The sequence below is a fragment of the Cornus florida genome, unplaced genomic scaffold (genome assembly GCF_030987335.1).
Source record: "Cornus florida cultivar Cherokee Brave unplaced genomic scaffold, ASM3098733v1 CherokeeBrave_3.0.0_Hap2_Chr09, whole genome shotgun sequence".
Classification (NCBI taxonomy): Eukaryota; Viridiplantae; Streptophyta; class Magnoliopsida; order Cornales; family Cornaceae; genus Cornus; species Cornus florida.
Window position 1 is genome coordinate 61,514,931 of NW_026775579.1, and position 25,823 is coordinate 61,540,753.

At 37.6% G+C, this 25,823-nt stretch overlaps 1 protein-coding gene and 1 long non-coding RNA gene across 2 annotated transcripts in view; one reads left to right on the forward strand and one right to left on the reverse strand.

The window, feature by feature from the left end:
* The window catches only part of LOC132274082 (uncharacterized), a 63,940-nt gene that overhangs the window by 30,132 nt on the left and 7,985 nt on the right, over positions 1 to 25,823 (forward strand). The window contains exons 3-4 of the long non-coding RNA XR_009470325.1: positions 16,141 to 16,193; positions 22,932 to 23,034. This is a non-coding gene — a long non-coding RNA (uncharacterized LOC132274082). The remainder of the gene's footprint in view (positions 1 to 16,140; positions 16,194 to 22,931; positions 23,035 to 25,823) is intronic.
* LOC132274081 (MADS-box transcription factor 23-like) overlaps positions 10,319 to 25,823 on the reverse strand; it is a 33,319-nt gene continuing 17,814 nt past the window's right edge. The window contains exons 3-7 of the mRNA XM_059775245.1: positions 16,124 to 16,185; positions 11,045 to 11,144; positions 10,898 to 10,939; positions 10,707 to 10,790; positions 10,319 to 10,582 (exon numbers count right to left, since the gene is read on the reverse strand). Of these exons, the coding sequence (XP_059631228.1) occupies positions 10,424 to 10,582; positions 10,707 to 10,790; positions 10,898 to 10,939; positions 11,045 to 11,144; positions 16,124 to 16,185 (447 nt within the window). The 3' untranslated portion in view covers positions 10,319 to 10,423. The remainder of the gene's footprint in view (positions 10,583 to 10,706; positions 10,791 to 10,897; positions 10,940 to 11,044; positions 11,145 to 16,123; positions 16,186 to 25,823) is intronic.

Here is a 25,823-nt window from a genome sequence, read left to right on the forward strand (position 1 = left end):
GCTTGAAAGAAATAGGAGATCTTTTGAAGGAAAGGAGGCCCTTATTGGCGCGCTGAACTTCTCTATAATTAGTACTCTTTTTTGTTGGGTTCTTGGGAGAAATTGTAAATCCATGGTTGAGATAGTTGATTTTTTGGACTCTTTGAGAGTTTAGAGGCCCTATTTGGCCTTGTGTAGTTTTTGAGGGATGCATTCCCCCTTTGAACGTTTCTTAATACAATATTACTTATAAAAATAAAAAATAAAATAGAAGATATGTACTAATGTTATTACAATGAGTAGGCACGTAACTGCTGTCTACTTTTTTTGATATATAACCCATGTTCCATATTTAATGTAGCCATCCTCTTTTATGTGGAAGACTTGTATCAGTTTTTAGGCACCTAACATTCCAGATGTAGAAAATTGCAAAGTTTGGGGAACATGTGGAACAGCTGTGGGTTAGAAAGTGCTAAGAATTTCTCATTGTGGAAGATTACTCCTTTCAAAATGATTTTAACATGATTTCTTTGGTGTCATGCTTTGTTCGTCGAAGTGGGTGAGATTTGTGGTGGATATGTGAGATCTGATGCGGATGAGACTAGGGATGCCGAAAGTGTTCAGATAATAGTGAGATCCGGCCGTGAATGTCCAAAGTTCGTGTTTATTAATGACGACACCTTCTGTTACAAGGTCGAGATTTGGGAAGAAATCTCGCCGGAGCTTGTTCCTTAAACGGAGAGTCTTGAAGGTAGTGACGGATCTCATCTCATGTCGGAAGAGAAATGGAATGAGACTCTCAGTAAAGGAAAAGAGGGGGTTCTTGAAATCCAGCAGTGGCTGAAGGATCGCGAAATTCAGCAAGCAGTGAAGTACATAGGAGGAAGAAGACGAAACGATCTTTACGCATCGGCCAAACGCGTCGTTGATGAGCAGAGAAGGAGTACACGTGGAGATCAACGGGTTGTTCGTCCAGATTTGGCCTTATCCTTAGATGATAAGGTAAGGGAGGATTTGTCTTTTTGGGCTAAGGATGGCGATGTGATGGGCCAGAAGATGTCTAGACAGGCCAGGATTGGGCCTAATCTTAATCCTTGGCTTATTCAGCCTAAACCCAATAGAACGAGTTTTGGTTTTGGGCCTTTTCGACGGGTGCAGAAAGGATCACTTAAATTCGGGCCAAGTGGGCGGATTCAGGCTAGGCTCATTAGATCTGGGCCTAATAGAAGGGTGCGAAAAGGGCCAAACTCTTTATTTGTTCCTTTCCCAAACACCAAACCTGGCCCTAAGCCATTTAAAGAAGTACAAGCCCATGCTAAGTCTTCAACTCTTTTGCTGAAACCCGAGCGGAGGATGGTGGATGTCGGTCGCCATGGATCTCGGTGGACTCGGAAACAGAAATGGGTTGCACGAGCTAACACTTCATTTTCAGGTTTGAGTTCTAATCATTCTCGAAATGCTCTCTTCTTCTACTTCTTCTTCGGGTGGAGAGGTGAATAATAGGGACATTGTGGAAGATGTTTCGATTCAACAGAGGGGTATTACTAGGTCTTCAGGTTTATGGTGTGATGGGTCAAAGTTGGATGTCTCAAAAGTCACAACTGGGAGTGTGGGTTGTTTCAATGGAGTGATAGTTTGCGTTGGGAAAAATCTGCATTTCAAGTTGAATAATGACTCAGCTGTAGCTTTGCTTAAAAAGCTTTGGCTCTTTGCTGCGTTTGAAGGTTTGAACAGTCAATCATCTGCGAATGAGGTGATTCTGTCAACTGAACATGATGATTCGGTAACAAAGGGGAATATGCAGTTAGGAGTGGTTGATGTTCCTTCTCAGCAGCACTGTTCTAATGATTCTTTTTCCGGGATGGATTTTGATCAATCTGAAGTGGATTTAATGAAACCTCTGGCAGTTGTACGGCCAGATTGTTTGGAGACGAACACTGATTTGGGTATGGAATGGGTTATTGAGAATATTGGAGCAGTAAGTGAAGCTTTGGGTGTCTCTTCAGAAGGGTATGAGGAACAAACCTTGTCTATTCTACACGAAATTGTTGCAGGAAATGGTAGTACTGAACCTAATCGTGGCACAAAAGAAATCAAAGTCAAAAATTCACATCGGAAAGGCGAACAGGAAGTGAAGAATTTGATTTCTTGTGTTAATTATGACGGGAAGAATGGGACAACCAAAGAAAGAGGAAGAACCAGAAGGGGTAAAAGGGGAGGAGGAGGAGAATTGATCGTTTTTTGTTCTACATGAAGCTGCGACTTATAACAAGGAATGTTCGGGGTCTAAATGGTCCGAAAAGAAGAAAAGTTGTCAAGGTTGCTTTGAGGAAGTGGAGTGCTCATGTCGTTTGTTTACAGGAAACTAAAATGGCTGCTATCACTGTTAAGATTGTTAGGAGTCTTTGGGGAGGTAGGTTTGTGGAATGGGAAGTGTTAAACGCAATAGACACTTCAGGTGGTATTCTTCTTATGTGGGATCATAGGTGGTTGTCAAGTTTGAATTGTTGGAAGGGTATTTTTTCTGTGTCTTATTTGTTTCAGATGGAGGAAGACAATTTCAGATGGGTGTTTTCAGGTGTTTATGGGCTTGTTGTTGATAGTGATAGACCAGTCCTGTGGGAAGAGCTATGCTATGTTAAGGATTTATGGTCATTGCCTTGGTGTTTAGGTGGGGATCTTAATTCTGTTCGGTCCCCATTTGAGAGATCCACGGGGCAGGTGGTCCTTAGAAATGACCATGTTTTCAGAATTCGTTGATAGTAATTTTCTTATTAACCTACCATTGGAAGGAGCAGCCTTTACTTGGTCTAATGGTAGGGAACCGGTTACTTTTTCCCGGTTGGATAGATTTATGATTTCTAATGAGAATTTCCCGGATGTCTCTCAGGTTGGATAGAACCGGTTAGAGCATTTCCCGGATGTCTCTCAGGTTGTTCTGGTTAGAGTCACAACTGATCATGTGCCCTTAGGTCTTGATTGTGGTGGTGGTTTGAGTTCTAGACGCACTCCTTTCCGCTTTGAAAACATGTGGCTTAGATCCGAGGACTTTCAAGGGAAGGTTCAGTGTTGGTGGGAGGAAGCGAATTTCACAGGCTCTGCTAGTTATGTGTTAGCTAGAAAGTTTCAGTTTCTTAAAACTGAGTTAAAGAGGTGGAATAAAGAAGAGTTTGGGAATCTTGAATGGAAGAAGAATAGAGTTCTTGCTGATATTGTTGAGCTCGATCGTCTTGATGAGGTGGGACAGAGCGGGGAATCATTACGCTCTAAAAGAGCCTCTTCCCAAGCGGTTTTTGCTGAGACTGCTCTTATGGAGGAGATTTCGTGGCGCCAGAAGTCTCGGGCTTTGTGAATAAAAAATGGAGATTGTAATACAAAATTCTTTCATAGACTTGCTAACGCTCACAGAAGATGTAATCACATCGGGCGTATTTGGGTCAATGGTTCTGAGTTGTGGACGAAGGACGAGGTGCGCGGGGGGATCGTTTCTTTTTATCAGCAGCTTTACACTGAGACTTTGGTTTGGAGACCTACTCTTGATGGTCTTCCTTTTAATTCTATTTCTGCGTTGGATAGTGATAGGATTGAGATTCCATTCACGGAGGAGGAAGTGCTTAAGGCACTTTCTAGTTGTAACGGGGACAAAGCTCCAGGCCAGATGGGTTTACTATGCGGTTTCTTAAGGAGAGTTAGGTGGTGGTACAAGCTGAGGTGATGGGCACCTTTCAGAATTTTTATTCTCATGGCACATTTGAGAAATCATTGAACGCCTCTTTCATTGCTCTCATTCCCAAGAAGGGCGGTGCCTCTGATATTAAGGACTTTCGGCCAGTTAGCTTAATTGGATGTTTATATAAGCTTATTGCTAAGGTTCTTGTCTTGTCTCCAGGATGAGTATTGTTTTGGATGGTCTCATTTTAGAATCACAGAATGCTTTTGTTGGTGGGAGGCAGATTTTGGATTCTGTTCTTATCGCAGGGGAATGTGTTGACTCTAGAATAAAAAGTGGGGTTCCTGGCGTTCTGTGTAAGCTTGATATCGAGAAAGCTTATGATCATGTTAACTGGAAATTTGTTCTGTATCTGCTTAGGAGGATGGGGTTTGGTGACAGGTGGATAAAATGAATTGAAACTTGTATCTCGTTAGTTATGTTTTCTGTGCTCGTGAATGGTTCACCTGCAGGTTTTTTTGCTAGCTCGCGTGGTCTGCGACAAGGAGATCCATTATCGTCTTTTCTTTTCCTTATTGTCATGGAAGGTCTGAGCATAATAATGAGAAAAACAGAAGATTTGGGTTACATCAGGGGGTTCAGAGTTGGCAGAGATGTTGAACATCAGATGCAGATCTCCCATTTGTTGTTCGTGGATGATACTTTGGTTTTTTGTGATGCTGAAGTTTCTCAACTCCGATATCTGAGGTGCATTCTTGCTTGCTTTCAAGCAGTTTCTGGGTTAAAGATTAATGTTGGAAAGAGTGCGCTTGTCCCAGTAGGGGATGTTCCAGATATTTTCTCCTTAGCTGCTGTACTAGAGTGTGGAGTTGGTGTTTTTCCTCTTACTTACTTAGGATTGCCTTTGGGAGTCTCTTCTACACGAGTTGGGAATTGGGATCCAGTGATTAGTAGATATGAGAAAAGATTAGCAGGATGGAAAAAGCAATATTTATCTAAGGGGGGGAAAGTCACACTTATTAAGAGCACTCTCTCATCCCTTCCTACCTACTTTTTATCTTTTTTTCAAATCCCATGCTCTGTGGCTGAAAGGATTGAAAATATTCAGAGGGACATAGTTGTTAAAGGCTCAAGGCGCACAAAAGCGCAAAGGCCTCTGGAGCCTGAGGCGCAAGGCGCAAAGCGAGGCGTGTGCCTGAATGAAGCAAGGCGCATGTGGAAAAAAAAAAAAAAACCCACCCAATAAAGATGCAATAATATATATAAAGATGCAAAAGTCAACTAAATCAATTACTTGAGTTCAATATTCAACATATTTGACCAATCATTTAAATAATTTGAAAGTTCACTCTAATGAAGTAGTTCCAATTAGTTATAGGATTAAGTTTAAAACTAATTTTTTGTTTTTTAAATTTTCACTTGGAATTCTATTTGACCAATCAATTAAATTGGGAAAATAAAATGTTGAATAAAAAAAATTGAGATTGAATATTACTCTCACTTTTGATTTCAAACATTGTTTCAAAGTAAAATTAAGTAGTCTACTAGTCTACTGTGAAACTTCCTAAACTTTCAAATACACACCGTCAAAGTTTTAATTTTAAAAACTAATTATGGGACATCCAATGATTTATGTACAGTACCATTCATGTTGGAGGTCATAGAGAGGCAATAAAAAAATGAGATTGATTCTAATAAATTAAAAATTAAACAACCAGTTTCAGAGAAGACATGGCAAAGACGTGGCAGCAAAAGAAACCAATATTAGTTTTGCTTCTGAAGAGACCTGGCAGCAAAAAAAAAAGGCCAATTATATCAGGGAAGTTACGTAACTTATGTCTCTACGTGGCAGCAAAAAAATGGAGGGAAAGGTTGAAGTTGGAAAAAGAGAGAAAATAAGATTATTCTGCCGAGAGAAGAGAGAGCAGAAGAAGGAGAAGAAGAAGAAGAGAGAAAAAGAGAGAGAAAAGAAGGGAGAGGAAGATCTGAAGAAGAGAGAAGGAGAAAAGAAGAGAGAGAAAAGAAGGGAGAGAAGAAGATCTGAAGAAGAGAGAAGAAGGAGAGAAGAAGGAGAAGCCGAGAAGGACTTACCTGGAATCGCTGCAATCGCAAACTTCCTCTGTTGGCAGAATTTTGCTTCAAAGTTTCTCAGCCCTAGCCCCCCCTCCTCTTTGATTGACTTTTACACTTTCCTTTTTGCTTCTTCGATTCACTTTTACACATTCCTTTTTGCTTCTTCAATTCACTTTTACACTTTCCTTTTTGCTTTTGCTTTTATTTTATTTTATTTCTTTCTGTAAAGTTGCTAAAACAGTAATAATAAACAAATAATAAATAATAAACAAATCATAAGTAATAAACAAATAGGCAAATGGTAACAAATAAAAGGAGGCGCGCCTTTTCTACGCCTGGGGCCTCTCCGCCTCTTCCGTAAAGGCGCTCGCCTGTTCAAAGACCATCGCTTGTGGCCTACATAGGCGCATGACTTGCGCCTGTAGGCGCGGCCTTTGGCGCTTTTGACAACTATGCAGAGGGATTTTCTTTGGGGTGGAAGGGGAGAGGAATTTAAGTATCATCTTGTTAATTGGGATCATGTCTGCCAACCGTTGAGGTTAGGCGGGCTAGGCATTCGAAAAATCGTTCCTTTTAATCGTGCTCTCTTGGGAGAATGGTTATGGAGATTCGAAAAGGAACGCCATCGTCAATGGAGAAGAGTTGTCTCGTGTCGTTTTGGTGAGGGGAGTGGGGGCTGGTCATCTCTTCCAGTCACTATTACTGGAGGTGTTGGTGTGTGGAAATCCATTCGGAAGGGTTGGGATGTTTTCTCCATACACATTAGATTCAAAGTTCGTGATGGCAGACATGTCCGTTTTTGGGATGACCTTTGGTGCGGAGATTAATTGCTGTCTCACTCCTTTCCTAGACTTTACAGTATTGCAGCCAATAAGCATGTCTACGTGATTGATTGTTATCAACTTGATAACAATGGAGTTACGTGGGATGTGCGGTTTAGGCGCCCTTTTCAGGATTGGGAAATGGAAGAAGCTTGTGGATTTTTGGATACGTTGTATAGGCAGAAGGATATTGGCAGAGGGTGTGATGATATTTTATTGGTTCCTCTAGCTCATGGTAGGTCTGGTGTTCGATCCATGTTCTTGTGTTTGTCCAATTTTGTTGGTCACGAGTTTCCTTGGAAGTCTGTTTGGCGTTCTAAAGGTGTGATGATATTTTATTGGTTCCTTTAGCTCATGGTAAGTCTGGTGTCCGATCCATGTTCTTGTGTTTGTCCAATTTTGTTGGTCACGAGTTTCCTTGGAAGTCTGTTTGGCGTTCTAAAGCTCCTCTTTGAATCGCATTCTTTGTTTGGACTGCCATATTGGGAAAGATTTTGACATTGGACAATTTGAGAAAGAGACAACATCATTGTTAATTGGTGTTGTTTATGTAAAGCTGATAGTGAATCCGTGTATCATATTCTTTTGCATTGTCCTGTGGCGTATGATTGTTGGAGTTTTATTTTTTGCATGTTTGGCATTTTTTGGGTAATGCCTAAGCACTCCTCACAGTGGATTAACGCTTGCAGAAGGTGCCCTGTTAAAGAACAAGCTCGTGATTATTGGAGAATTGTTCCACATTGTGTCTGGTGGTGTTTGTGGAGTGAGAGAAATAACAGATCCTTTGAAGGAAAAGAATCGTCTTTAGCTAATTTAAAAAATCATATTCTTCCTTCTTTATTCTGTTATGTAAGAGAAAATGCATACTCCTCGATTGATGATTTCTTTGATCTTTTGGATTCTATTGGTCCTTGGATCTTTTTCTTTTTGTATTAGGGACGCGTTCCCCTTTTGAACGCTTTATATTTTTACTTATAAAAAAAAAAATGATTTTAACAATTAATAAATATCTGATACATCCATGTTTCTCCTTTGTGTACTTGTATCCCCTTTACAGTTGTCTACTTGCTCAGCTTTAAATATTTCCTAAATGTTTAGATTTCATTAACAATTAGGTTGCAGTTTGTAATGGCGTACATTATGGACAAGACAAAAGAAACAATACCCTATGAGAAATTGCATTGTTTGTCATCATAAAATATTAGTGTATGACCCCTAGTCTTCCCCTCTGGCAGAACAAACTTTAATTTTTGGAAGTCTTTTTTTTTTTTGATAAGTAAATTTTTGGTATTCTTCTTACAATTTTCTGCTATGCTTATGCCAACTTTTTTGTCAAAACAGCTTGATTTGATTTAGATGTTTTGATGGTTTCCCATGCAGCCCTATATTCCTTTTCTAAGCGTCAATCAGATGCCTGTTGTCACATATTTTTTATTTATTTATAATCTTGCACCCAGATAGTGTTATTAGAAAATGCAGGTTCTTAGGCGTTATGTGATCTAGATCACACAACCCAAAAACAGTATATTTCTGTTCTAGAATTTATACTTGGTGATACAGAATGTCTCCCAACATTTCCTTCCTTTAACTTTTCTCCTTTTTGTAAGGTATTTAATCATTAATAATGAAATTCTATGAGTTAGAACTTATTGTTAGAAAATTCTATGCATTAGAATTTTGAGAAAGTGATATCTGATGTAATGGAAAGAACCATACTCATCAAGTTAACAGGCTTATGAAATGAATAAAATCATCTCCATTTAGAAGAAAACTAGTCTTGTATTTCAAACCCGGTTATTACATTCTAACTTTCAATCAAGCAATTTAAAGAAGCCTATCCCCATGGTACCATGTTCTGGAGTAGCCGCTTCTGTTCTGCATACCTTGCACGACCCGTTTTAGGCGACATTGCTAGTACTCCTTTTCCGACATTTGAGGGACTACTACAATCCATAAAGGAACTTAATTGAGAATCTTCATAATTGATTTTGCATCTTGTAGTAGGAAAAAAGTTGTTAGGATTAGAATATCAGACATGATAGTCTTCTTGAATGTGATTCTCTTTGATAATGCAAAAATTTTCTAGATCTTTATTGTGTGGCTTATCTACCTAAGGTACATTTAATATGAAGATATCCTATCAAGTTTAAACTATTTAACCAATGGGCTCTAGCCTAGATGGTATAAGCTCTCCCCCATCTTTTTGGGGGTGGGGGTTGAAAAAAGTTTAAACTATTTAATTTGATTTTTTTTTTTTTCAAAAATGTTTGATGTAACAACATGGCTATAAAAATGAATAAAGTTTGTTTCCCAATGCGTGATTTTCTTTCTTGGAAATTTACCTGAATTCTTATTGAACTTTTTATATTCGTAAGCCAAAGCCATTCGGTACTGCATATAGTGCTGGCATTGCATCTGACATGGAGGAACAAGGTCAGGGGTTTGGTTCCTTCTTAATCAAAAAGGCTTTTTGTTTTCGTAAGATTCCTGACTTTTTCTACACATACTGTTTCCTCCTCCTGTTTTCGGAACTGTTCTCAAAATTCAATGTAATAATGTTGATGATTATGGTTGAAGCTCAACTCTAGAATTGAAGCTTTGATTTCTAGATATTTTTTTTTTTTTTTTTTTTTCCTAATTGGTACTAACACACACATGCCTCCACTGAGGCTTGAACCCCTGACCTCCCTTTGGGAAGTAAGTACCTGATACCGCTAGGCCATTGGCCCGTTGGTTATGACTTGTAGCATACTTCCTACTCAAAATAAGCCCTAATCTCCGATGTTACTTTGAACTTTGATTATCTTATTCTAAAATTTACATGCATGCGAATGTGAGTTTGAGTATGAGAATAGCCACTTTGTGCAAAATAATGTCAAAGATTAGGTCCGTTTCTAGTCTTCCCCTCCCAGCATCTCGCATAGGTGGCCAGCAAAGGGTAATGGACTTTGAATATGACAATTTTTACCTTGAAACAAGTTTGTATTGTTTAAGCATTGTGGTAAAATCAGATGGTAGATAATTCAGTGGTTTGCCTGAGTTTATTTGCATGTGTTTTTATAACTTATAGCCATGGCTGTTGATTTATATAATGAAAAATTTGTTGTTTAAGTGCACTAGTTGAAGATTACCAATGTGCCTTTTGTTGGAGAATTTCTACATCCACAAATCCGGGATATGCAAAAACTTGATTGACTGAGACCCATAGCAATTTTAGGGTTTTAGCGTGTCTAAAATTTCCTCGGATGACACTGAATTTCTGCGAGGCAATATATATATCATCTCATGCAAGTGATATGTTTTTCACTTGTAATGATATAATGCATCATTAATTTTTTTTGTTGGATATGACGTAAATTAGTAAATTTATAAGTGGTTGGGTATCATTGATGTTTGTGGTGGCCTATGGAAAGTTCGTAAGGTGTTAGGTGGGTTTTTTTTTTCCAGCCATACTCTGGCACTGCATTGGATAAAGATTTTGCATGCTTGCATTATGTTTTACTCTCTTTACCCTAGAGTAGTCTACTCAAGTCAAGTATGATGAAGCATTTTTAAATAGCAAAAAGTCACATAACACCTAATATGCTTTTAATTTTTTCCTTCATAATTTTTATTCTAAACTTTACATGGATTGCCGACTTCTTTGATCACCTCACACATGCTATTCTTTGTGCAGTATGGTCCATGTTCATAAACCACTTCTTACTTATAGAAGTACATTGTTGTAATGATGGGTCCTTTCCATCACATCCGTTCACAGTCGATCCTTCTTTAATGCAGTTATAATCTGATGCATTTTTACAGGAACAAGTAATGGATCAATATTCTGGCCAAGTATTTGGCACTTTTAATTGAAATATATAAATGGCTGGATGAACAATTACCCCAATTTTGTAGCTTTTGCTGGTGTTTCATAGTTTTGTTCATGTGGCTGGCAAAGTTGGAGATGGACTGGTGCATGCAAGTCCTCTCTGATGCTCAAACTGTTTGAAATAAGGGATTTTTTGTTTGCTCCATTTGCATCCCTTGTTCCATAAACCTGGAAGCAAAATGTTTTTGTGAGGGTGCCAACCAAGTACATTTTGGCATAGGTTTAATGATTGCAAGAGCTTTTTGTTTTTGTAGTATAATTAAAGTAATTGTTAATTGTCTTGCACCTTTACCTTTTTATGTAGTTCCAAATTTTCTTGACGAATTAGGTTTACCTTCTTATTCAGTTCCATATTTTGTTGGTGAATGAGGTTTCCCTGCAACAAAGCCAATAAAATTAAGTCAGTTGAACTGAAATTATTTTCTCAAGGAGAAAGAGAGAGAGAGAGAGAGAGTGAGTCAGTGGCCATAGTTTCAAGTTGACCTTTCGGTTTAGTTCTTGTATTTCATCAAATAAAATTTGGTCCTGTAGAGTTCAAAAAAGAAATATGTTGAGGATTCTCAATGTGCTGGAGACTGGAGTACAGGGAGGTAATAGGATATGAATTGCTACAAGATATGAGTTTCAAACCTTTGTCGTGCGGACACCCCGAAGGCTCATTTCCAGCTGGTTCTCCAAATTCTGTAAATCTTTGACATTCAAACCAGAAAGCTCTTCGCCCATTATTCTCCTGTCATTGTCAAATGTATTGATGTAATCCTTGGGAAGCTCAAGAAAATGCAAATCTAATAGTGAAGCTTATGAAATTTACTCAATGTACTCTTGAAATAAAGATTTAGTATGAGTCAAACATAACTTAAGTTTCTCTGGTTTGTTTGCTGCTAATTTAATTTCATCTATATTTTCTTATTCTTTGGAGTTTGGAGTCGAGTGTAAGCAATTCAGATATGGGCTATAGTAGGGTCATTTTCATCTATATTTTCTTATTCTTTGGAGTTTGGAGTCAAGTGTAAGCAATTCAGATATGGGCTATATAGTAGGGTCGTTGGTTTCACTGGTCAAAGCTGTAAAGATCCTTAATATGGTGTTAAAGCCTTATAAAAACTAAAAATACTTATGATTCTGTATCACCAATTAATGCTTTCAATTCAAAGAGAACAGCTTAAATTTTTTAGAAACTTCTGAAACTCTTTTGGGAATGGGGAGAGTTTCCGGTTCTTTCATCCCCTCTCTTTATTAGAGCATCTGGGCATAGATATGATAGATGTGCTTTGAATAGCATAATTTAGTACCCAACAAGCAAGGCAATGCCTTCTTCGAAGCGGAGGTAGTTTTTCTCATGAATCTCTGGTTAGCTATGTGAATGGAAAAGGAATCATATCTGTAACCATCACCTTGGTTTGTGATGCTTCAGAATCCTATGAGTGATTCCCAGATACTTTTTCTTCTTCTTTTCTTTATTTTTCTGTACTTTTTATACCACCAGAGATAGATAAGACCATGTTATTCACCTTCATCTAATTACTTTGGCAAGCCCAACCCCTTCCCTCCATCAAGTATTTAACCTTAGCAATCAAAATTCTACAAAAAATAATAAAGTCACTGTCCATGGGTACGTTTCACAGCATCCTGAAAAGCGCTCGTCAGCCCTGAGACCCTTGCCCTTTTTCTATAGATTCTGCAAATAGCACAATATTCCCACAAGCCTTTTAACCACAAAACCAATAATAAGCAGACCTAGTAGATTCTGCTTGCTACAACAAATGTTAGTTGTGGTAGCTATTGGTTATATGACTCGTGTTGGCTATTTCCTCCTCAAAACATGGGTTGTAGTGTGGGAAAGTGTTGGCCAGTCGTCTACCACCATTGAAGAAATTGTAGATAAAGTTTTGCTCAAGGACATAGCATAGAATTCGCAAGGCCCAATCACATATGTAGGGTACGATACCATAGAAGACCTGAGTTGGCTAGATTTGATCTTGGTTTGGCACAAAATAGTTTTCTAAACTTGGTTCTCAAAGTCAAGAATTTTTAAAATGATGTTTCTTGAAGAGTTTTTAAGTTTTATAGATGAGCAAAATATATTGTTTGATAGGTCGATCGATTGAGGGTTGTTTAGTAATCCTCAGCTGATGGGTGGATCAATCGAAGTTTCTCCAGAATTTTGTTTTGAAATCCAGTAAGCCTTGATCGGAGGCTCGATTGATGGCTCGATCGATCCTTGCAAAAGCTTCTTTTTGGTAAGTCTCTCAGATCTCCTATATTAGCATAAATATGAAGTTATAGTGGTTTAAAAAAAAAGGGATTTGACCTCTAGCCATTTTAGAGAGAGAATCCTTATGTTAGAGAGAAAAGTCCTTGTTTTTTCCAATAGATTGTCAAATATTGAACAATCCATGGAGAAGCAAATTGCATGAGGAGCAAATCTATTGGAACAGAGAACCTGGAGATTCAAGTGGACAGTTTGGTGTATCTGTGTCAAGAGATAACTAGGGATTCTAGGGTGGGGATCTGGTAACATGGTTGTACTCTCTTTTTGTCATGGTGGAAAGTTCATGGCTAGACTAGGTTTCGTGGTTTTTCCTGCTTAGGATTTTTTACATAAAAATCTTGTGTCTCTGCTTGCGCTGTTTCATATTTATGATTTAATTTGATTGTGTGGATGCCACTATAGAGTCCCACAATATTCCTTACTTGATTGGATTAGAAACTTGTTGGAGAAGGGCTGATCCAATCCACATTATCAGGCTGGAGATATTAGCAAAAAGGGCAGATAGAGTTTTAAGATTTTAAAGGAAGGGACAATCTTGCTGTGTTCTACTGTTGGCTTAGTATCATTGAGGAGTATTTTGGTTGGTGCGATAGGTAGGATAGATGATTGGACAATGAGGTTTCCAAGATAAAATTTGTATGCATGAAATAAGTGTGATGCTTACCACTGGGTCATTCGCTCAGATGGTATAACCTCTCCTCCCAAAAGTGGAGGTGAGGGGTTATGGGATGAAATTGTGTGGGTGAATGTGAGTAGTTGACCTAACCCAAAAAAGGAAAAAATAAATGTGGTGCTTTGGTGTTCAAGGAGATTGGACAGCCACCGATAAGCACATCATAAGAGATGAAACTAGATCTCGGGAGAAGTATATGCTTTTAAATTTCTTGATATATTATGCATACTACTTGTTGGTATGAAATGGAACATCTGGTGATGAAGTGTATCCAAAAAGTTGATCGACTTTATGTTTAGATGTTGAAGATCCCTTCCAAACACCCGCTCGGTTTAAGATTGGTTTGATTGATTGCTTGAACTTACACATCGCGAAGCATGCATCCCAAATAGTTCAATGATGCAAACCATGGTACAAAGCAGCAACCTTGTAAGTTGCAACCATCAATCCATCAAATAAGCTTTGGAGTTAGAATTGAACGTAAACGTTGCAAATTGGTTGAGTTATTGAGAAATAACCTATTTTAGTTGACACCACACAAATATCTCAACCTCCCCTATATATCTTCTTAGGGAAGACAACTAGTTGTCTGGAGATATGGTAAAGGTGGTACAAGTGCTTAATTGTATTTGAGGCTTGACATTAAAACAATGGAGTCATAGAGTTATGAGATTAGGTTTCAATGTTGCTGACATTGGTGGTGGCTTGGTTATTGTATTGGAAGCATGCAATGGTTCTCAATTCTCAATGATGTGGTAAAGGTGCTTCACACTATTCATGGCTTTTGCAGAAGAGTCAAGTGTTGGGCTTCCTGTCCTGAGTTTGGATTCTCCGGGTTGACAATGCATGCCAGGAAACTAACATGATGACATAAAACTCATCGTCAGGCAAGTGCACCACTAGATAAAGAACTGAATAATAGTCTTGAGTTGACATGGTGAATCCCATTGAGAACCTATATGGAAGCGTTTGTCAACATGCTGGACTCTATCAGGAGCCTAGTATCTCATGGTGAACTGAATGGTTGATGTTGCTTTATGAAGGGGGTATTTGGAATCCCCAACATTATGGCAGGTCTCAGCTTGGTGATGGTTGGGTGTACCACTGTACATGAGTGTTAGATTGCATAATGTTACAGATTGTGGCACTTGCATCCCTTTCAGGTATTATGGCATTGGAGATGATGCTTGGGGGAAAGTTATGTGCAATTGTTTTGGAAGAAGAGAGTGCAGTTTGATGGATAGTATGAGATGGCATACTCAAGTTGTGTAGGGTAGTATGGGTTGGCTCATGTGATACAACTGTTTGCAAGTTAGAGCATTTTGTTGAGGAATTGGCAATGTTGTTGAGGTTGAGCCTTGAGGAGCTGGGCTCCTTAGATCTCCACAGCTGAAATTAGCCCCATGGATGGTGCCACGGAGGTGATGACTATTTTCTTTACATAGTTCTTCCTTCCTTGAGGTCAACCAGGGATTTGATCTTAAGAGGCTTTCTTTTATGTTTTAGCTTGTTGCATTTATTGGATTCAATACACCTCTTTGGATTGCCAGTTTGAATTTGGACCACTTTTTTTGGTTGCAGAATGCATGAGCAGGTTAAAAGTAACATTAGCTGCCAGTAGTCAGTTGCTTGACAAGCAAACTTCTTCTGATCTTCTTTTCTTGGTGGCTTGCACACCTCAAACTTAGTCATGGAATGGAGACATTGGTTTGACAAACTTTCTATGAATGAGTTAGTGAAGCTTATTGGTTCTGACAGATTTTGGGGTTAGATTAATGATTGTACAATCTGGTTTACCTGCATTGTTAAGATGCCTGCTGTTGGAGGTGGCTCCTACTGGAATGCCACTCAATTATAATTTTCCTCTGTTGGTAAGTAGGAGATTGTGTGCTTATGCCTCACGAGTAATTTTTGAGATCTAGTTAATAGTACTTTATAGATTTGTGTTACTCTTAGGAGACATGTATCTTGGTTGTTTTACTGATATTGTTGAGAGTAAAATTTGAAGGACAATGTCAATGTTATATGTGCAACTTGGGAGCAAGAATGAAGGCATTAGCGCAGTTGTTTCTTAACAAAGGCATGGGTTGATCTTCCATTGGGTCGACCATTGTTATGGAGTAGTTGTATAATTGTTCCACCTTATTTATTTATTTTTTTGTATTACATAGAAATTTTCAGTTAAATTTGGAAGGATTTCATCTTTGCATGGTGTTGCATTTCACCAAGGCAAGCTTGAAGTTTCTTTTACTAATTTCAAGATTTCAAATCCTTTGTCCACTTATCTACGTACTTTGATGTACGTTCATTTAATGCACTTTAATATACTTTTCTTTCCTGGTCATATTTCGTTTTGTCCGCTTTGCATATCACAGACTTAGAGAATTGACTTCAAAACTTAAAAATTATCAGCCATAATATAGCAAAATAACATGCGTCTTTGACCAACAATACAACATGAGTAAATCATATATAAAATGAAAGTACATTAAAAGGCTATGTAGCAAAAAAATGCGTTATACACATGTTTTTCTGCATATCCTGTAATTAAGCAAAGGTGGATTCATTTTTGTGGTTTTAAACTATTGCCTGAAACTTGGACATGGGTCTTCATGTTAGCAAGTATTTGTCTTCCCTAATCAAAAGGGAGAAATGTTTTATAAAATGATTCAGAATGATTCTAAATCCTTGATATTTTTAATCACATCACTAGCTTAATACTAATTAAAATAGCAAATTCATGTTGGGATGAAAAATATTTTACCGATGATCTTCTTGCAGATTCTGCAGCTGTAGCCTCAACATTGCTGCCTCCCTCTGCCAGAACTATTAAGGTACAAGAAGACAATCTTAGTAATGTACTCACATACTTATTATTAGCATGACCTAATAGTAATTATAAGCAAGTAGATCTAAGTAATAACCATGAAAATATTAGAATGGAATGAACAAAATTTTAATAAGATTTAGAGGAGGCATCTTTTGAAGATTTATGCTCTACCCACAGTTTGTGCTTTCCTTGTCATTTATAAAATCAAAAACTAACTAAAATGAACCATTGAAAGTAAAGATATAATTTTGTACTACATACAAAAGTAAAAGTTAAAATACGGAAAAAAAAAATGATATTTATAGATGTGATTTTGTACTTTTGCACTCGTTCCTAGAGTTCTCCTTGAAAATTTAATTTAGCACTTACATATCTTTATGTTGGTTTCATCAATTGAAACATTATCTTAAAAAATAATAATAATAAGGCATTTACCATGGTCTCATTCCAATTTTTTTTGCCAGTTCAACATAATTAAAGCAAAACGGTAGAGGTTTAATATAGATTCTTGATGTATGTTAAAAATTGTAATATCAGTAATTATATACACACACACACACAGTAAATATGTTTATAATTAAGGTATCATATATATACATGTGTAGATGAGCAGAGAAAGTGTTTAATTTCAAATTTAATTTTAGAAACTCTCAACAACTTGAAGGATAAATAGAATAATAATGAAGAATGAAAATTTCAATTTTGAAGTGGGGAAACAATCAATGGAATGTGGTCCAGATAACAAACACATTAACACGATTCTCTCTAACTAAACACCTTTTTTTCTCTAACAGAAATAATTAGGTTGCTATAAAACTACAACTAGACTAGACTTCAATTAAGCGGATATTTCTTATTCAATTTGTTATTAAATAGAACATTCATAAACTGAGAAACAATAGTGTTTTGTGTAGAATGAATTACAGAAAAAGAATGAGAACTTGGGAAGGAGATAATGTCACAACTAGACTTCAATTAAGCGAATGTTTCTTATTAAATAGAACGTTCATTAACTGAGAAACAATAGTGTTTTGTATAGAAAGAATTACAGAGAAAAAATGAGAACTTGGGAAGGAGATATTGTCAGAGAGTGATTATATTGGAAAATTAACAGTCTAAGTAGAACTCTTAATTTTGATTTTTGATTGTATAGTATTTGAGGCTAAAATGGTCAGTATGTTTTGAGATAAAAACCATGGAAATAATCCTGATTAAACTCGTGGCCACTTCTGAATTTGATTACATCCTATAGAATTACGATTAAAATGTAGGCACATATATCCTATTTAAATCGATACAAATCGTAGCATATATATGTTATATCTCTTGCGGTGTCGTAGCTTGCGTTGTAAATAGGTGAAAATATATGTACCATTGCTATGACATACGCATGTATACATGAATTGTGCAATTACATTTAAGCCTAAACAATTGTTCCCCTTGCTGTTATTACATGAGAAGATGACAAATAAACCTTCTAATGTATTGAAGCATGTGAATATAGGTTTTGGTAATGCTTATACAGAATATATATTCATAAATACATTTTTTTTTTTTTTTTTTTGATAAGTAAGACATACATACATAATAGGTATATGATTTTAGAGAATTGTTGAGCTTGGAGAATAAGTTATATACCCATTGCCTTGAGAAGATTATATGTTTAAAGATAGACCCATGCGTCATATGACCGGACCCTTTATAGTGTCGAATTTAATTGGGTGCATTCTTGAAGAATTCTTGAGGAATTTTTGAGGATTTAGTTTCTATTCAAGAAATAGATTTAAACCCATGAACTAGATATATGTGTGTGTGCGCGCGTGTGTTTGTATGTGTATAGAGCTATAGGAAAGAACTCTAATTTTTAGAACACTAACAACCCATGAATCGGGATAAAATTATTGGATTTTTGGTATATTAGACTTGGATTGAAGAGTATATTAATAGCCCTATACTTAACCTTATATCTGAGCGTGAAACTGAAGTGGGTGAGCATGGCAGAGGGCAACCTTAGCTGAAAATTAGGGATTTGGGGTGTTCTGGTATGTTAAAAGGTGTATGTAACATGAAGTCTTTTACTTATAATGCTCTAATTTTAAGCAAAACTGAGTATTGATGCTAACATTATTGTTATTGCTTACTAAAGGAAAATGTAAGGAAGTGGTAGAGGTCGTCACATAAGAATTGAGATGTTTAGTAGATCAACACGCAATCCTACTGCGATGGAGAAATTTAAGATGGTTAGGGCTTTGAATGACACCGCGAAGACCTTAGAGAACAGGGTTTATCATGTTGGAGCTAGGATGAATGCTCTTGCTCGCCAGGAAGGAACTTGAGTAGGAGACCCAACACAATAGATAGGGTTGGAGTTGAGGTTCTAGTACCACATGAGGGACTTGGTATAAAGGCCTCAGTGCAGTAGGATGAAGTTAGCGTGGAGGCTCTAGTGCAGCAAGTATGTGCACTTGCACAGGGGAGCTAGGTCTATTTCAGACTTGATGAGGGATGCTAAACGGCTTAGTGTGGTATCGTTTAGTAGAGCAGTGGACCCTATGGAGGAATACCGATGGAACTTGGACTTGGGAAAGGCTTTTGTAGTGATGACTTGCACAAAGTCCAGATTTAGAAGCTAGCGATCATCTTTTTGTTTGGGGATTCTTATTATTGGTGGAATTCGGTATTCATAGGGAGGAGAATGTCGATATGACATGGCAAGCATTTAAGGGGATGTTCTACGAGAAGATTTTCGCCTGCGATCAAAGAGCAGAAGGCAGCTGAATTCTAGGGACTAGAGCAACGATCGATAACAGTTGGACAGTATGTGGCAAAGTTTTCTCAGCTCCATTTTGCTGTTTATCATTCTAAATGAGGTGAGGAAAGTGCGAGAGTTTGAGTAGGGATTAACCTTCTCTGTAACAAAATTGTTTGTGTCATTTCAACTCACTACTTACCTAGCTGTTGTGGAGCGAACTCTAGTAGTAGAGGACAATGAGATCTACCAACGATAAAAGAGCAAAGGTTGCAACAAAAAAGGGAAAGGTAGAGTCATTACTCAAATGTCTTAGATGAAATAGGGGGGCAGTCCCAGTTGGGTTACTTTTAGCAAGGCCAAAGGAGTCACCAAAGCTAGTTGGACCAGGGGATTTACCAGGGCAAAGGAGTTACGAGAGCTAGTAGGGTCAAGGAATTGAGGGAATAGTTATTGAAAGCTAGAGAAATAACAAAGATTGGGTGACTCTGAGTAGGCTGCAACCATTGCGCCAGGTGGACTGGCCCTCAACAAGCTGCAACCATTGTGCTAGGTGGATTGGCCCTCAGCAGGTTACAACCATTGTGCTAGGTGCACTGGCCAATAGGCGGAGCCTTATCAATTTATGGGGCACTGCTACAATTGCAGGGGACGATGACACATGGCCTTTGGATTCTAGTTATACTACAAAAGACAGTAAGGGTACCTTTCAATGCTGGATTTGGAGCTTGTTCCTCTGGCGCGAGTGCAAATACTTTGACCGCTCCTTGCTCCTGCTGTAGGTTTTGACGTTGCGGCTGATCATTGTTTGTGGCAATCTTTGGTCATGTGTCCTCCCCTTTGCAAATGTAGCAGTGCCCCAAAAATCAATTAGGCTTCACTTGCTGGGTAATCCATCGGCACAATGGCTGCAGCTTGCTCAAAGTCACTTGATCTCTGTCGTTTCTCTGGTCTCTGATAGTTATTCCCTCCATTCCTCCATTTATGATCCTACTAGCTCTGTTGTTCCCGGCCTTGTTAGCTTTGGTGACTGCTCTAGCCCTACTAAAAGTGACTCAATTAGGATTGGCTCCCTATTTCAGCTGGGACATTTGAGTAATGACTCTACCTTTTCTTTTTTGCAACCTTTGTTCTTGTACTTGGTAGGTTTCTGTCCTATACTACTAGAGCTCGCTCCATAACCGCTGGGTAAGTGGCGGGGCAGTGCGAGACAAATAATCTCGTATAAAGGAGGTCAATCCTTGCTCAGTAGGTCTCTGTCCTCTACTACTAGAGCTCGCTCCATAACCGCTGGGTAAGTGGCGAGGCAGTGTGAGACAACTAATCTCGTACAAAGGAGGTGAATCCTTGCTCAAACTTCCGCCCATGGCTCACCTCGTCTGGAATGATAGGGAGCAAAATAGGAGAGTTAAGAAAACTTTGCCTCATGATGTCCAACTATCATTGATCCCTACTTTTATCCCTGGAATTTAGCTGGCTTATGCTCTTTGACCACTGGGGGAAAATACTTCTCGTAGAACATCCTTGTAAATGCATGTCATGTCATATTGGCACTATCCTCCACAGGAGTAACCGAATTCCACCAACGATAAGCATCTCTAGACAAAAAGGTCTTTAGCCTTTGCATCTGGACCTTTGTGCAAGCCATCACTCCAAAAGCCTTTTCTAGGTCCAAGATCCATTAGTCATCCATAGGGCCCACTGTTTTACTAAACGATATCGCGCCAAGCAGTTTAACATCCCTAATCAACTTTGAGATGGACCTAGCTCCTTCCCCCACTGCAGGTGCACATACATGTTGCACTAGAGCTTCTCCACTCTAGCTCAATCGCGCTGCAATAGGGCCTCTGCACCAAGTCCCTCCTGTGGTGTTGGAACCTCGACTCTAACCCCCTCGTGTTGTGTTGGGTCTCTTATTTTAGCTCCTTCCTTGCAAGCTGGAGCATCCATCCTGGCTCCCACATGCTGGACTATGTTCTAAGGTCCTCATGGTTGCCACTCAAAAGCCTTAACCATCTCCAATATCTCCGTCGCACTAAGTTTGCGTGTTGATCTATGAGACGTCCTGACAACGTCTACCACTTCCTGACATTTTCCTTTAGTAGGCAATAACAACAGTGTTAGCCTGTTTTGCTTAAATCATAGCATTATAAGGAAAAGACAGTATGTTATATCTATTTGGCTATCACTAAAGTAACTGAAAATTCACTTATTTTCCTATAACTACTCTTAGTACAATCATAGTTGTACCATACATGTCCTTTATCTTTGTATAACTCCTTTCTTTTCTAAAAGCCATTATATTCTTTAGTGTATGGGCTTCTCCAAATGCATAAAACTTGCGTTATAACCTCTTTCTTTCTCTTCATCTTTCTATAAGTCTACTTATTCAGTAAATATATTCCCTTATTGGCATGTCCGATATAAATCCAACTTGATTTTCCAACATTGTTATTTCAAGTCTTAGCCACTGTCACTCTCTCCCAAGTTTTAGAGTATAGCTCATTAATTTAATACCGTGATAATTTATCCAACTTATCCTTAAGTTAATACATAGTTACCAAATTATTATTTTTCCCACAATAAGGTATCTTTTGAGGTATTATGATCTTATTAAACAATTTTGTTAGTCAAAATACACCATACACTATCATCCATTAAACAATTCAAAGCATTAATAGGAATACCATTAGGATGATAAAAATAGGAAGACATTTAAGATCATATGTCATTATGTTAGGTGCTATTTTAGGATATATTAACCATCTATGATTGCCCATTAATACATTGGCAATTTGCAATCGTGGTGACAAATGATTACAAATGTACTATATTTCTGCTCCAAAATTGCAGTAGCATTAAAAAGAAAAATTGAAGCCCACTCCTATGTTCTCATCCCTTGGAGTAAACTAAGCCTGCTTGGTTCAGTTTTCTAAAACTAGTTTTCAAAAAAAGGCAGTTCTATGAAAGTAAACCTTTTCTAATTGAGTTCTCTTAAAACAATTTTCAAAAACTGTCAACCAAATAGATTTTTGAACAATTCTCTGATTTTCAGTTCTCAAAAAACAGAAAATTGTTCTCATAAAACTAAACCAAGTCTTTCACACTTCTCAAACCAATACAGTAGTATGTCGTAAAACTCGTTGCCAAAATAACTTATCACAAGTGGTCTTGGCCTATAGTCAAGTTCCTCAAAGAATGTTATTTTCATAAAATTAGGCTGTCTTGTTATCGAACATGATTTCCTCTTTGGTGCATGTTATGATATTAGGCTTCTTGTCAATTTAAAGGTAGTGTTAGAAGACCGTTCAAAAAAAATGTTCGACACTTAAAAGCAACACTTGACCAAGATGAGGATGTTATGATGGATCAAAGATATAACTTACTATGAATGTATTTAGGAGGCATTATAGATTACACCAAGTTCACCAACAAAAAACAAGAAAGGTGACGGGAAGACAATTTTTGTTTTTCTTCTAGATGGATATGATATTGAGATCTTGTGCATCAAAATCCCAATAAATGGACTTGAACATGGGAGTGATTTGCATCAAGTTGAAAATTGCCAAGGATAAAAATAAGATCCGTCGAGGTGGCAATGGAAATGATTGCTCATGAGTTTGAGATTATCTGACTCTACATAAATTGATGATTCATGTTGCTAATCTTAAGTCGTTGGAATTATTTGTTTCAACAAAAATCATATGGTTAAAGGGTGTAAGAAAAGCCACTACGGAAGAGTTAAGTGTCATTGTATAACACAACACCCTCATTGATGCAACTTAACTTCCTTTATTTGATCGATTCATTTTACCTTAGAGCAAATTTGTAGGTTGATGAAATAACTCATTGACATGATCCAATTTTATTACGTCTGAAGGAAAATTCATCTTTAGTTAGGGCAAGTATTAATGTCCATCCTGGTCTTCTTGCCTAGTTGCCTTTTAGATTGCATTGTACGCATCTCATTACCTCTTATTCAATGATTGACAGGACTCAAATGGATTATGTCAATAACTCGGATCATCAGGATGACAATGCTGATGTGGTATGATTTGAACTTCAAAAGACATGAGCTAGTATTTGTGAGCACAGGGTAATGTGAATTCTTGATCTAACTCATCCTATACTCTGTTAAAGTACAGGCTTACATTTGGTAAAAATGAAATCGAAATGGTGCATAAATCTCCTGTTTATTATTAGGCGCCATTGGTAATACTTCTTATGAGTTATTCGAAAAATATGGTGAAAATTTCATTTACTGCAGAGGGTTAACATGTGAATGATAGCTGGACTTTGATTTCAACCACTCCACATTTCATCATTATTATCATTATTTTTTCATTGGCAAGAAACACACACCATTCACAAACCCAATTCGCCCCTTTGGGGACACGAACCCTCACCATCCACTTTGGAAGGTGGAGGAGATACCACTAGGCCACAAGGCCCGTGGTCTCATCTCATCATTATTATGTTGCACCATTCTTGGGTTTTGCACCTTAGCATTTATTTGGGCCTATTTCCTTGTCTATCTGAACACCAAATAAATAAATCATAATAAAATGAAACAAAGAAGGGCATTAACACAGTTCCATGATTCTATTGACTGGAATTTTCATTTGGAGGTGATTTTTGGTCCTTGAATAAAAAAAAGGTGATTTTTTAAACTCTTTAAACAAATTAAAAATAGATTGGAAAAAATAAATTTAAAATAGAAAATTATTGTGCAAATATATAAAATTGTATAAAAAAAACTTGATAGTTATTGGAAATGAATTTATTTAATGGTAACACCAATTGGAGATGGTTGAAGTAGCACCGATTAGAGATAAAATGAGAGAAGTTTCGAGATGTGCAAAGAAGACCATCAAGTGCGCCAATTAGGAAGAGTGACATAGTCCACGTTGTGGGTAATGCTAGGTTAAGGGAAGACCAAAATTTAACGTGGATAGAGTTAGCATGGGAGGATATGATAATATGTGGTTTGACTGAAGGTATGACTTAGATAGAGTGGAATGGAAAATTAAGATTTATGTAGCTGACTCCAAGCAGTTGAGGAAAAGGCTTTGTTTGTTGTTGTTGTCAAGGTTCCCATAACTACTTATTTGTTCCCAAAATTTTAATAGGAAATATTTTCTCGTAAACTTTCATGGTTTTCAAATCATGAAATGGTATTGTCCTATAGCTTTCATTTAAATTTTCGTCCTAAACTAATATATGCAAAAAAACTTGTTTTCCTTTCATTAACTACACTTCCTATTGCTTTCACTTTCCAACATTATTTTTTGTCCCAACCAACAGGACCCCCTAAAAGAACTCCATCTTGTATTCATTTATGAGGAGAAAATATGATAAATAAAGTGCATTGCGCGTTAATGCACCAGCATTTTTGTAATGCACATTAACCCACTTGAGAACTTGAATGAGAACGTGTTCCTTCTTGAAACACCAGTGTCCTATGAGATCGTTGCATTATGCATTAATGTTTTGATATGAAAATTTAAGTAGAAGTTGATTCGGATTTAATGGTGGTAACAAGCATAACAAGCATATGAACACTATGAGGTTTTCTTCTGAGTGTGAGATTTTCTTATGTGCTACTTGGGGTCTGGATAGGTGTTGCCTTTTCTGTTGTTAACAGGCCAAACACTTTTCATCCTTGGAAGTAAACACTCCAACCGCACCCCCTGAGCTTAGCGCTTGTTTTTCTCTTTTGCAACAAGAAGTTAAAAGTTGAAGATGGGATGGTTACTCCATGGATTATCATCATGGACCTTATGGTCAATTTTGGAATAGTGGCATCTGCAGAAAATTATGTATCAATAGTATCTTTGTTTTTCTAAAGGTGGCTGGGATCATTATTAATGGAAATCAGCTTTCTTTGGTTCTTGGTGAATGATAGGTTTGCCTATAGGCGATAGCTCATGTGCATGTGGAAGGAGATTTTGGTTTTGCCAGTAGTTGGATGGAGAATAGCAATTGTAGCCTTTGCTATATATGTTGAAGGATTTAAATATTAAAGTTACACCCTCTCTAATAGCTTAGCTTAAGCTTTTAGAGTAGATGGTTATTAACATGGTATCTGAGCCAAAGGTCTCGAGTTGAAACCTCACCGTTACCCTGAAGATTAAAATTGAAACATGTGTTGGACAAAAAAGGAGGCCACATGTGAGGGGCGTGTTGAAGGATTCGAATATCAAAGTTGCACCCCCTCTAATAGCTTAAAATTTTAGAGTAGATGGTTGTTGACAATATGGAGACTTCATATATTGCTTTTAAAGGATTGGACTCGTTGTAGATCCTTAGATTGAGCTATGAAGGATTTTAACATTTACTAGTTGGCTAGAAGGGAACTTATTTCGGAATCTTTATCGCCCACTCCCCCTCTTCCCCAACCAAGTTTTTGTTTCGGGTATTGCTATTTTTTTTTTCCCCTCTTTTTTCCTTATTTGCTTTCTTCCTTGCAAATAGATCTCATCTTCCTCCCTCCAACTCTACAAAGTCATTATAGCAAGTTGTTGCTCGTTAGTTAGATTGAAGGTGTTATAAATACCCTTGTTTAGCTAATGTCGAGCATAAAATAGTCTACTGCATTTGGCACTTGTTTTTCCAGTGATAGGTGCTGTCACTCTTAAAGAGACACTAAAACTCTAAAAATTATGGCCTTATTGCTATACGTGGCATATGGTTGAGGTGGGGGTAATCTGTACCTCTAATGTCTTTTTCTATAGGTGTTGACCCAATGACATTAAAATAACAGCGTGTTCAAATAAACTACATAAGCGAAATATTCAACAAATACGTAATGTATATTGATCTTATTAGTCAGATTAATCTTCAAAATGTATCTAATCTAGTACCATTGTTTGGACCAAAATGGAA